At 43.0% G+C, this 13,946-nt stretch overlaps 1 protein-coding gene across 1 annotated transcript in view; it reads left to right on the forward strand.

Annotated features, from left to right (window-relative positions):
• LOC113168130 (NLR family CARD domain-containing protein 3-like) overlaps nucleotides 1-13,946 on the forward strand; it is a 43,972-nt gene that overhangs the window by 11,639 nt on the left and 18,387 nt on the right. The window contains exons 2-6 of the mRNA XM_033326644.1: nucleotides 3,298-3,429; nucleotides 3,810-3,920; nucleotides 8,233-8,318; nucleotides 8,489-10,286; nucleotides 10,587-10,760. Of these exons, the coding sequence (XP_033182535.1) occupies nucleotides 3,341-3,429; nucleotides 3,810-3,920; nucleotides 8,233-8,318; nucleotides 8,489-10,286; nucleotides 10,587-10,760 (2,258 nt within the window). The 5' untranslated portion in view covers nucleotides 3,298-3,340. The remainder of the gene's footprint in view (nucleotides 1-3,297; nucleotides 3,430-3,809; nucleotides 3,921-8,232; nucleotides 8,319-8,488; nucleotides 10,287-10,586; nucleotides 10,761-13,946) is intronic.

The raw sequence follows: 13,946 nt of genomic DNA on the forward strand, positions 1-13,946 counted from the left end.
CACACATACTGTATCAACACAACAGTGTTTTATTATTATTAAAAGTCGTTGGAGCAGCTGGTGTAAAAGTCCTGTAAACTGCTCCTTCACCACCGTCCACAACAAACTTTAACTAGGTTTCATTTCTCAGTGTAACTGAAGCTTCATTCATTCACAAAATAAGTTCAATCCTAATAAAATCCAACAAACATGTTAGCTTCATGATCATAGTAGAATGAACAAGTATAAAATAGTGTTTTAATCCAGACCCACAGACACAGAGACAGTTATTTCAGGGACTTATGGTGCTCTGTTAATTATGTTTATTAGATGTTTGACTAAATATGTGAGATCCAGTGTAACAGATAATAATTATTTATCATGTACAGTCACTGTGTGATAAGAAATACGGTAACAAGTCAGAAACCTACTACACTGATACCGTATCTACATTCACACTGTAGAGTGGGGACGAGGCAGAACAGGAAACTGCAGGTTGGACTTTTGATCCTGGTTCAGGGTTCAGAACAGAACGTGACTGACGCAGCACCAACCACAGAGTACTGCAGCCACACCACAGCTAGAAACACTGACGCTCTGAAGTACGACTTCTGTACTGTGGGTTTTCCTCTCACTGGTTCAGGGAAAATTAAGTTTGGTGTAAAGTTCAATGAGGAAGATCTTTTACACTCACTCTCTGCTGGAACTCCAACTAAATCTATTCCATCATTTCTGCTTTCCAATAACTTTTTATTGATGCTCTGCTGATCTCTCCTCATTGAACTGAAGCTGAGACTAGAAGGATTTCCTGTTGTAGTGTGATGTGTTGCTGAGTTCCAGGGTCAAACTGTTCCTGTGTTTTGAGTTAAATGGTCAAATTTCAGATGTGTCTTCTGAGGAAATGCTGATTTAAAGGGTTAATACACACAGCAAGCTGCTTTAGTGGAACTTAGTTATTAGTTTTTATTTCTATTAGCATTTTACAGAATGTACTTAGTACTTCACTTCAGGAAACAATGCACAGTGGTACTTGTACTTTGTGACTCTTTCACGATCAGTTATTGTGTTTTCTGAGGGAACATGATTCACTGACTCTGACGTTCTGATAATTTTTAACAGTGTGTTTGTGTGATTGGAGTCAAAGTCCAGGTTTATTGTTTGAGTTTATGACTTTCTCCTGCTTCTCTCTCGGTCTCCCAGTGCATGCTGGGAGTGGAGGACGCTCAGAGTGTCTGCGCTTCAGGGTGAGTATGTTTTCTGTCTCTTTCTGTTGTTGGTTCTCTCTCCTGTGTGGAAACCTGTAGTCTGACTGTCAGACAGATGCTCAGTTATCAAAGTGTTCAGTCTGAATCTAGAAACAACAACGGTGTCGTCGTTTAGTCTGAACACTGTCGATAAAGTCGGTGTCGTTGTTGAACCAGGTGATTCAGGAAACCTTTGTCCAGGTGGAACTGATGGTTAATCCGGACAAAGGTGGTTTAGTCCAAAGTCCCTCAGTTTATTAGAGAGAACTCTGAGACACAGACAGTGAATGATTTCTATGGAGCTGTGATGATTCTTTTCATTATTGATCAATCTGATGATTCTTTTCCTGCTTCATCCGTCAACTGTTTGTTCTGTTCAGAACCAGAATCAAGTGAGAAAGTGGAACCTTCACTGAGTTGGTTTTGTCCAGTCAATAGTCTGAACCCAAAATGATTCAGTTTAGTGTCATTTCAAAGAAGGAAAAGCTGCAGATCCTCAACTCGAAGAAGGTGGAACCATTAAATGTTTGACGTTTCTATGAAAACTGATTGAAACCACTTCAACTCAGTGATCAAAGGATTCATCAAGTCAACGTTTCTGATTTTAAATCTGCTTTAAATCATATTTTATAAACGGTAAGTCAAATCATGTGTAAAGTAACTAGTAACTATCTGTCAGATCAATACAGAGCAGTAAAAGTGAGTGTGGATGATGAGTGTAGTGTGGCTGAAAACTGAAGGATTTCAAAATGAACGAAATGTAGTTTAAAGGAGAGATTTTGAACAGAAAGTGGAAAAAAGTAGAAAGTGAGCACATCCAATCCAAACTGGGTTCAGAAGCAGGACAAAATATATCTGTGAGTTCAAACCAGAGATTGTCTGAACACTGAAATCAAACCAGTGTTCATCAGAAAAACACAGATGTGAACAAGAGCCGAGGTTTCTACAGACAGAGAATCACAATCTCAGCTCCAATGAAGGGATCACATGATAAAAAGTAACACTGTTGATTCACTGGACTCAGAACTGAGGTCTGCAGTTGGACCTCTGGAGAAACAAAGTGACGACAGCGTTTTTCATTCAGTCCATTTCTTTCTAATTCATGTTGAATATGTTTTATAAAGATTTGATTGAGTCAGTTGTTGAGTTTTGAACTGTGTCTTTTTTAGATTCCTCTGTTTGTAACTTCCAGGACTTTTAGGCTGCTCCAGTATTTCAGTACAATACTTATTGTACTTTACTTGAGTATTTCTATTTTCTGCTCCACTACATGTCAAATGGAGATATTTTACTTTTTATTGCAATACAGTTCTCTTCAGTTACAGTTACTTTTTAAATTAATTAATTAATTTGAAATACAAACAAAAAAAAAAGATTCTATATAGAATATAAATTATTACATATTAAACAACTCAAGTAATTAGTAAATTCAACAGAATTAGAATTATAATAGACTTTATTGTCATTGCACAGAGGAAGTACAACAAAACTGTGGGTGCTCTTCTCAATAACTTAAATAAAATACAGTAGAATAGTAGTAAAATAACAGTATAACAGTAGAATAACTACCACCTATCTACCTCGTAGGTAGGTACAAATCTAACCTAAAACCTATTTTCTGTATAAAGTGCCCAGTGGAATTTAACATTGTATGAGGTGGTGTGTGGATTATGTTTATGTGTGAGTGTGTTCAGTGACTTTGTTGACCTGAGGTGCCTGAGATTATTTTTCCTGTGTTTATCTCTAAATGTTGTTTAGTGGTGGAAAAGTTAGTGAAGTATCAGCGTCAGTCCAAATGACTGAGTGAGTGTAAATGTTGGTCCATCATCCTGTGTGTGCTGGGCTGCAGCTTCATGCCTCCATCTAGTGGACTGATGGTAGAAGTAGAGCAGCTGATGGCAGCTTCCTCTGCCTCCCACTGCTGTCTGACTGCATTCAAGTGACACTGATATGAAAGAGGAAAGAAGAGCCAATCAGTGGAGGAGCAGCTGATCTTTGTCCAGGAGAAATGATGGAAAGGAGGATTTCAGTTTTCACTGCACATCAATGATTTGTGTTTCCTCTCCACATGAAGGTAGAAAGTGTCTGTGAGCTGATGTGGATGTGGATTCAGCAGCATGGATCAGTGTGAGGACAGAGAGGAGGGAGTCCCTCCCTCTAAAATCCCTCGGTATGAGGACCATGGGAGCCAGACCAAAGCTCAGAGGTGAGATGAGGATCTCTAACTGTCCATGACTCTTCTCCATGTCAGAGCTCAGCGCTCTAATCACTGCTCCATCATTATTCACACTCACTGTCACATCTGCCAATCAGCTCCTCAGTAAGATCTTAGAAGAACTAATGATGAACTATGAACTGTCTTAGTGAACAAAGAGTCCAACCACTGATTAGTCAACTCCTCCACTAAGATCAAACAGCATCTTTCATCAGATTCCATATTGATGAACAGGAGAACGTTCCTCATCCACTGTCTTCTTACTGATTCTCTATCTGCTTCCAACATTTCAGCTGCTGACAGTCTGCTCACAGTTCATCTGTTTTCAGCTTCAAACTACTTTTCATTTGTCACTTGTTGGTTTGTATCAGGATGCAGCGGCAGAGACCAGACTCTCCTGAACCCAGCTGGGTCTCAATGAAGAGTGACCGGTCTATGGATAAACCTATTACCTTTAAAGTTAAACAACCTGTTGATAGAAGGTAAGAGTTTCAAACTGAACTTTATTTTCTGATTCTCCTGAAAACAGGAATCAAGTCTTGATCCAGATCTTCATGGTCTGGTTTAGGACTGAACTACCTGCTTAGTTACACTGTAAAAACATCTCTACTAACAAACTAACTGATTTTCTAAGTTACATTAAACCAGAATAAAAATCTCTTCAGTATAAAATACAATCTAACCTTAAAGGACCAGTTCACATTTCTTCAAGTGTGTCTTCAAACAGCAGTCAGGTGTCCATGGGATCACTGAAGTTCAAGTCTTTCAGTGTCCAGTTCCCTCTGTGTGTTCCTCTGGTTTTTGATAAGGTCCAACATCTATATGAAGGAGCGAGCTGTGCGTTGATCCCTGTAGCTAACGTTAGTCCGGCTGAGCTCAGACCATGTCCCAGAGATGCCACCGGTAAAATCCATCTGCCACAGCAGTAGAAATAAAGCTGATTTTAACCATTATTCACTTATTTTATGATCATATTTGTGAAATTTAATCCATCCATCCATCCATTCTCTTCCGATTATCCGGGGCTGGGTCGCGGGGGGAGCAGCTTAAGCAGAGATGCCCAGACTTCCCTCTCGCTAGACACCTCCTCCAGCTCTTCCGGGGGGAGGCCGAGGCTTTCCCAGGCCAGCCGAGAGACATAGTCCTTCCATCGTGTCCTGGGTCTTCCCCGGGCCCTCCTCCCGGTGGGACAGGAATGGAAAACGATGCCCAAGCCACCTCAACTGGCCCCTCTCGATTCAGAGGAGCAGCGGCTCTACTCCAAGCTCCTCCCGGGTGACTAAGCTCCTCACCCTATCACTAAGGGTGCACCCAGCCACTCTGCGGAGAAAACTCATTTCAGCCGCTTGTATCCGCGACCTTGTCCTTTCGGTCATGACCCAAAGCTCACGGCCATAGGTGAGGGTAGGAACGTAGACTGACCGGTAAATCGAGAGCTTTGCCTTTCGGCTCAGCTCCTTTTTCACCACGACGGACCGGTACACTGACCGCATTACTGCTGCCGATGCACCAATCCGTCTGTCAATCTCACGCTCCCTTTTTCCCTCACTCGTGAACAAGACCCCAAGATACATAAACTCCTCCACTTGAGGGAGGATCTCCCCCCCAACCTGGTGGGTGCAAGCCACCTTTTTCCGGTTGAGAATCATGGCCTCGGACTTGGAGGTGCTGATTCTCATCCCAGCCCCTTCACACTCGGCTGCAAACCGCCCCAGTGCCTGCTGGAGGTCCCGGTCTGATGAGGCCAACAGGACAACATCATCTACAAAAAGCAGAGATGAAATCCTGTGATCCCCAAACCGGATTCCCTCCGACCCCTGGCTGCGCCTAGAAATCCAGGATCGGTGACAAAGGGCAGCCCTGTCGGAGTCCAACATGCACCGGGAACAAGTCTGACTTACTGCCGACAATGCGAACCAAGCTCCTACTCCGGTCATACAAGGACCAAAGGGCGCTTAACAAAGGGTCCCGAATCCCGTATTCCCGAAGTACCTCCCACAGGATGCCACGAGGGACACGGTCAAACACCTTCTCCAAGTCCACAAAACACATATAGACTGGATGGGCGAACTCCCATGAACCCTCGAGCACCCTAGCAAGAGTATGGAGCTGGTCCAGTGTTCCACGACCAGGACGAAAACCGCATTGTTCCTCCTGGATCCGAGGTTCGACTAGCGGCCTAATTCTTCTCTCCAGCACTCTGGAATAGACTTTCCCAGGGAGGCTGAGGACTGTGATCCCCCTATAGTTGGAACACACCCTCTGGTCCCGCTTTTTAAAAAGAGGAACCACCAGCCCGGTCTGCCAGTCCAGAGGTACTGTCCCTGATCTCCACGCGATGCTGCAAAGGCGTGTCAACCAAGACAGCCCCACAACATCCAGAGACTTAAGGTACTCAGGGCGAATTTCATCCATCCCTGGTGCCTTGCCACCGAGGAGCTTACTGACTACCTCAGTGACTTCGAGCAGGGAAATGGACGAGTCAACCTCTGAGTCCCCAGCCTCTGCTTCCTCAACAGAAGGCGTGTCGACGGGGTTGAGGAGATCCTCAAAGTATTCCTTCCACCGTCCTACAATGTCCCCAGTCGAAGTCAGCAACTCCCCACCTCCACTGTAAACAGTATTGGCAGGAAACTGCTTTCCCCTTCTGAGGCGCCGGACGGTTTGCCAGAATTTCCTTGAGGCAGACCGATAGTCCTCCTCCATGGCCTCGCCGAACTTTTCCCAGGTCTGAGTTTTTGCCTCTGCGACCGCGCGGGCTGCTGCACGTTTGGCCTGCCGATACCAGCTGCATCAGGAGTCCCACAGGCCAACCAGGCCTGATAAGACTCCTTCTTCAGCTTGACGGCTTCCCCGAGTTCGGGGGTTGCCGCCGCGACAGGCACCAGAGACTCTACGGCTACAGCTCCGAACAGCCGCATTGACAATGGAGGTGGAAAACATGGTCCACTCGGACTCAATGTCTCCAGGCTCCCTCGGGACCTGATTGTAGCTCTCCCGGAGGTGGGAGTTGAAGACCTCTCTGACAGAGGGTTCCACCAGACGTTCCCAACAGACCCTCACAATACGTTTGGGTCTGCCAAGTCTATCCAGCTTCCTCCTCCGCCACCGGATCCAACTCACCATCAGGTGGTGATCAGTTAACAGCTCAGCCCCTCTCTTCACCCGAGTGTCCGAGACATATGGTCGGAGGCCAGATGACACAACCACAAAGTCGATCATAGACCTCCAGCCTAGGGTGTCCTGGTGCCACGTGCACTGATGGGCACTCTTATGCTTGAACATGGTGTTCGTTATGGACAAACTGTGACTAGCACAGAAGTCCAATAACAAAACACCACTCGGGTTCAGATCAGGGAGGCCGTTCCTCCCAATCACGCCCCTCCAGGTATCACTGTCATTGCCCACGTGGGCGTTGAAATCCCCCAGTAGGACGACAGAGTCCGCAGTCGGAGTACCTTCCAGTACTCCTTCCAGAGACCCTATGAAAGCTGGGTACTCTACACTGCTATTTGGCTCGTAGGCACAAACAACAGTGAGAGACCTATCCCCTACCCGAAGGCGCTGGGAAACAACTTTCTCGTCCACTGGGGAAAACTCTAACACATAGCAGCTGAGCTGGGGGGCTATAAGCAAGCCCACCCCTGCCCGCCACCTCTCACCATGGGCAACTCCAGAGTAGAAGAGAGTCCAACCTCTCTCAAGGAGTTGTGTTCCAGAGCCCAGACTGTGTGTGGAAGTGAGCCCAACTATCTCTAGCCGGTACCACTCAACCTCCAACACAGGTTTAGGCTCCTTTCCACCCAGTGTGGTGACATTCCATGTCCCAATTGCCAGATTCCTTGTCCAGGGATTGGGTCGTCGAGGCACCTCCCCACGGCTGCCACCCAATCCACACTGCACCCCAAAAAGAGGGTTGATGCAGTGGAATTAAATTTTAATGTGAATTTCTTTTTGTGCTGCTGAGTACTTTGTCAGTAAAGTCTGAATTTACTGTGTAGTGCTGTCACTGATTACAGTTAATCTGTGATCTGTTCCGATTTCCCTCCACAGTTTTGTTTTTCATATGAGCAATACATTAATCAACATTACTTAATTCAGTAACATGCATTAACAAACAGGTAAGTAAAGTTAACTAAAGCATCATGTTAATTTTTGCTTATTCCTTCAACTTCATGTAGACATTTGTTAACTTAACTTAAGTTCAGGTTACACTTTATAAACGAGAGCTGAATAACCACTACAATAAGAACGTTTTAAGTCCTGAACTGTATCTATGGATTTACCTGATTACAATATTAATTAAAGATATTATTTAAACAATACTAATAAAATAAGTTAGAACTAAATGTGTAGAACCCTCAGTAAGATATTTACATTAAAATACACAAGAACAGTGAAGAGTTATAAAAACAGGTTTACAGTGGAAAACTAGTGAAAACAGTCTTTGTTACAGCAGTGTGAAAAGTAAAATGTTGAGAAAAACAAACATTGTTCTTTAACATTTGATGTAATTTAGTTTTTCAGAATTTCATCAAATCTTTTTTTCAAAGTTTTTGACAGATCTATCAACATGTAACCTCTGTGTTTTGGATTAGTATGAATAAAAAGTGTAGAAATGATCAGGTGAAGAACATCACAGTCTACAAATGACAGAAAATAAGATCAGTGTTCAACACACACTCAGACACACACCTAATTATATCACAACACCTGACACCACAGAATAAACATCACCGTCACTAGTTTGGCTGCTAATATGGTTGAAACTTAAAAATAATATTTTCTCCTCAGAGTTCAGCAGCAGAGCTCAGAGGTTCACATGGATCAGTCTGCCCAGCAGCATCAACCAGACCTGGTCTCCGACTGTCTTCAGAGCAGTAAGAGGATTTCTCTAAACATTTAACATCGTGGACAAATGAGACATTTACTGAGAGCTGAAGATGTGGAGTGTTAATATGTTGAAATGTGAATCATTTAGGGTCATGAAACTGTCAAACTGTGTTTTCATTAGAAATTATATTGATCATGTTTTTGTGGTTTCATTCAGGAACTCCTGCTGCAGTTTGTCAGCGTGAACTTAAATCTAATCTGAAGAAGAAGTTCCAGTGTGTGTTTGAGGGGATTGCTAAAGCAGGAAACCCAACCCTTCTGGACCAGATCTACACAGAGCTCTACATCACAGAAGGAGGGACTGGAGAGGTCAATGATGAACATGAGGTCAGACTGATTGAAACAGCATCCAGGAAACCACACAGACCAGAAACAACCATCAGACAAGAAGACATCTTTAAAGGCTCACCTGGAAGAGAGGAACCAATCAGAACAGTGATGACAAAGGGAGTGGCTGGCATTGGGAAAACAGTCTTAACACAGAAGTTCACTCTGGACTGGGCTGAAAACAAAGCCAACCAGGACATACAGTTCACATTTCCATTGACCTTCAGAGAGCTGAATGTGCTGAAAGAGAAAAAGTTCAGCTTGGTGGAACTTGTTCATCACTTCTTTACTGAAACCAAAGAAGCAGGAATCTGCAGGTTTGAAGAGTTCCACGTTGTGTTCATCTTTGACGGTCTGGATGAGTGTCGACTTCCTCTGGACTTCCACAACAATCAGATCCTGACTGATGTTACAGAGTCCACCTCAGTGGATGTGCTGCTGACAAACCTGATCAGGGGGAACCTGCTTCCCTCTGCTCGCCTCTGGATAACCACACGACCTGCAGCAGCCAATCAGATCCCTCCTGAGTGTGTTGACATGGTAACAGAGGTCAGAGGGTTCACTGACCCACAGAAGGAGGAGTACTTTAGGAAGAGGTTCAGAGATGAGGAGCAGGTCAGAAGAATCATCTCCCACATCGAGACATCACAAAGCCTCCACATCATGTGTCACATCCCAGTCTTCTGCTGGATCACTGCTACAGTTCTGGAGGATGTGTTGAAAACCAGAGAGGGAGGAGAGCTGCCCAAGACCCTGACTGACATGTACATTCACTTCCTGGTGGTTCAGTCCAAACTGAAGAACATCAAGTATGATGGAGGAGCTGAGACAGATCCACACTGGAATAAAAAAAGCAGGAAGATGATCAAGTCTCTGGGAAAACTGGCTTTTGAGCAGCTGCAGAAAGGAAACCTGATCTTCTATGAATCAGACCTGACAGAGTGTGGCATCGATATCACAGCAGCCTCAGTGTACTCAGGAGTGTTCACACAGATCTTTAAAGAGGAGAGAGGACTGTACCAGGACAAGGTGTTCTGCTTCGTCCATCTGAGTGTTCAGGAGTTTCTGGCTGCTCTTCATGTCCATCTGACCTTCATCAACTCTGGAGTCAATCTGCTGTCTGAAGAACAGTCAACTTCTCTGTGGTCCAAACTGTTTAGACCTGAACTAAAACTTCTCCACCAGAGTGCTGTGGACAAGGCCGTACATAGTCCAAATGGACATCTGGACTTGTTTCTTCGTTTTCTGCTCGGTCTTTCACTGCAGACCAATCAGACCCTCTTAAGAGGTCTGCAGAAAAAGACAGGAAGGAGATCAAAGACCAATCAGGAAACAGTCCAGTACATCAAGAATAAGATCAAAGAGACTCCCTCAGCAGAGAAAAGCATCAACCTGTTCCACTGTCTGAATGAACTAAATGATCGTTCTCTAGTGGAGGAGATCCAACAGTACCTGGACTCAGGAAGTCTCTCCACAGATAAACTCTCTCCTGCTCAGTGGTCAGCTCTGGTCTTCATCTTACTGTCATCAGAAAAAGGTCTGGACGTGTTTGATCTGAAGAAATACTCTGCTTCAGAGGAGGCTCTTCTGAGGCTGCTGCCAGTGGTGAAAGCTGCTAAAAAAGCTTTGTAAGTATGTGGATAGTTGAACGTTCATTAAAGTCTTGACCAGAGAATCCACTTTGTGAACTGGAAACCTCAAAGTTTAAATAACTGGGAGAGACCCAAACAGTTGAAATTTTAGGATTATCAGGATTTTTGACTGGCATAAATTTCATATCAGCAGTTCAGTTTTATGATATACATTTTTTACATGTTCTAGTCTGATTATATTTTATTTTAATTGTTTACTTTACTATCAACATTAAAGGTGATAATTGAACACAAGTTAATACAAATGTTTTCATATTATACATCACTGTTTTTCAGACTGAGTGGCTGTAACCTCTCAGAGAGAAGCTGTGAAGCTCTGTCCTCAGTTCTCAGCTCCCAGTCCTCTAGTCTGAGAGAACTGGACCTGAGTAACAACAACCTGCAGGATTCAGGAGTGAAGCTTCTGTCTGCTGGACTGGAGAATCCACACTGCAAACTGGAAACTCTCAGGTTAGGATTTATTAACTAAAGTCCATTTTTATGCAGCAGAGTTTTTTCTAGACTCAGAGACATCTCCATGAGGAATTAGCATTTTTTTATTAATATCATAATGTTTTGATTTTGTGCTGTGGGGGAAATTTTGAAATTTGTGCTGATCCTCATCCAAAAAGAAATGATGAGAGAAAATTCTGTTTGTCTTTGTCGTTTTATTCGTCACCCGGGGAGAGCTGTACACATAACATGTGGTACATGACAACTCTGAATCTCTGCGTCCACATGCTTCGTTTTCTATGTGTGCTTGAAGGCGTAAATAGACTTTCTACCAATCGGAATTACTCATTTTACGCTTACTCAGACCTCATCTGGAAAAGTTCATCATATTATCTTAACCAGACAATGGGGTATTGTTCTTAAGTAATTCTTAAAGTTCACTGAGCATCCTAAGTTTCCTGAACACTCAGGAAAGTAAGTTTTCTGTACACTCAGTTGCATAGATAAAGGAAACACAGCTGAGTCAACACAAAACATTAAACAGTCACAATGTTAAATTTCTTCTACAGTGCATAAATTAAATTGCTTCTGGGTCATGAAGGGATGGTGACGTAAAGTTTAGTCTCCCGACCAAAAGCTTAAAAAACACCCCTAAAGTCAGCACAACTATAATGAAAACTGAGAACTTTAATAGATAGAAGGGGTAGAAGATGGCATCGAAACAGAAAAGTAAAAAGTCCACTCCAGCAATATCACATAAAAGCGAAATGGAGACAATTCTCAAAGAACTACGGGACTTCAGACACGACAATAACCAAAAACTTGAAGACATTAAGGGGGAAATTGCTAAGGCCAACTCGAGGCTAGACGACGCGGAAGAAATAATTGCTGGTAATGAAGATAAATTACAAAGCATGGGGGAGGCACTAGCGGAGCTGCTAAAGATGCAAGAACAACTCCAGGTGAAACTCATAGACCAGGACAGTCAGTCCAGGAGAGAAAATGTGAGGATATACGGTGTTCTGGAGGGGGAGAAGGAAGCCCGAAAACAATGATTCCATTCATTAAGAAGTTGCTCAGAGAAAACCTCGGCATCCCAGAAACAACGGGCGTGCGGCTCATCGTGCGCCAGCTCGGCGGCCCCCTCCTGACGCGCGTCCCAGACCTATCCTTGTCAAATTTCTGAGCTATAGAATTAAAGAAGAAGTGATCCGCCTGGAATGGCAGAAGAGAGGATTCACGCTGGACGGCAATAAGATCAGCCTAGACCACGATTATAATCCCGAGTTTTTGTATAGCTATAGGATACCCTATATCCAGCTCGCCTGAGAGTGTTTTATGAAGACGGGACATTAACCTATGAAACTGTGGAAGAGGCGACAGCGGACATCACGAACCGGGGTTTGCCGGTGAAAGTCATCACACAGCCAACGATGCTTGTGGGGAGGGTTCAGCAATAGCTTGGCAGCAGGTACGGAGCACCAAAGATAGGAAAGCACCGAGCTACAAGGAAAAACCTCAAGTGTTAAGACGTAAATAAGCAGAGAAAAGTGACTGTATGTGAACTACTAATATTAAAGTAAGCCCCGTCTTCAATGGGTAAGATTAGAATAGAAAATTAGATGTCATATTTAACAAACAAACTTTAAAATTGGTCGTTAAGAAGAAACAAACAAGGGGGAGAGATGACCACCGTCATAACAGAGGGCCATCTCACCCAGATAAGGGGTGGAGGCCATACCTCAAACATGCAACAGGTCGGTAAATTGTCCATTAGGTTGGAAGTTAGGAGGAACGAATATTGTTTTAGGTTAACACTGTTTATGGTTTTGTTATATTGTTCAGTTCTTAGGTTACTTAGGGTTTGCTCACAGAACTCATGGTGCAGGGGAGAGTTCAGCAATGAACCAACGTTAAAAATCTCATGCAAGGGGATCTGTTAGAAATTGTTTCATTTAACGTAAATGGAGTATTGAATCCAATCAGGAGGAGTAAGATTTTATCTCCAGGAGACGCACTTTAGTCAGAAAGAACACAAAAAATTAAAAAGAGGGAAACCTCAAAGTTTAAATAACTGGGAGAGACCCAAACAGTTGAAATTTTAGGATTATCAGGATTTTTGACTGGCATAAATTTCATATCAGCAGTTCAGTTTTATGACATACATTTTTTTTACATGTTCTAGTCTGATTATATTTTATTTTAATTGTTTACTTTACTGTCAACATTAAAGGTGGTAAATGGAGTATTGAATCCAATCAGGAAGAGTAAGATTTTATCTCCAGGAGACGCACTTTAGTCAGAAAGAACATAAAAAATTTAAAAGAGGGGTTTTAGCTATGTATTCTCCGCTTCGCATAAATCAGGCAATAGGAGGGGGGTCGCAATACTTATATCAGGTGCACTTTAATTCGAATATGTGTCAAGCTTAGAGGATGATGAGGGTAGATTTATAAAGGCTACTGGCCGAATAAATGGACCTGAAATAATGTTTTTAAATGCTTATACTCCTCCTGGAAGTACACTATACAGACGCATATTTGAGCTAATGATAAACTCTCAAGGTATAGTAATCTGCGGAGGAGATTTCAACATCAGGCTGAATGCTAAACTCGATACATCTGGCACAAGCATACAGGAAACGGGACTAAACAAAAAAGTAAACCTGTTAATGAAAGAGTTAGGTATTATTGACGTCTGGACCGAGTTACAGCCAAAAAGTATGGACTATACTTATTCTCACCCCCACAGTGTTTATTGAGAATTATTAAGAATTGATTACTTTTTTATGCTATGCACTGATCGCTATAGAATCAGGGAATGCAGCATCAAGACAATTGAGCTCTCAGACCATAGTCCAATCTCACTGTCCATAGAGTTAGAAAGGAAAACAAGGAGGGTACAATGTAAAGTAAATTGGAATATATTGAATGATTCAAAAATAAAAGAGACCTTACAGCAAGCAAGAAATTAAGGAGTATTTGGGGCTAAATGATACTGATGAGGTGTCCCGGACAGTTGTCTAGGATACACTAAAAGCGGTGATGAGGGGAAAGATTATTTCAATCACCTCCTATTTAAAAAAAATTGCAAGGGCAAAAATTGGCAGACCTCCAGGGAAAACTTAAATGATAACAAAGCGAAGACAGTAATAAAGGAAACGCGAAACTCAAAAGAGAAATAAAAAAACTAAAGGTGAAATTG

This window comes from Anabas testudineus, chromosome 18 (assembly GCF_900324465.2).
Source record: "Anabas testudineus chromosome 18, fAnaTes1.2, whole genome shotgun sequence".
NCBI classification, from domain to species: domain Eukaryota; kingdom Metazoa; phylum Chordata; class Actinopteri; order Anabantiformes; family Anabantidae; genus Anabas; species Anabas testudineus.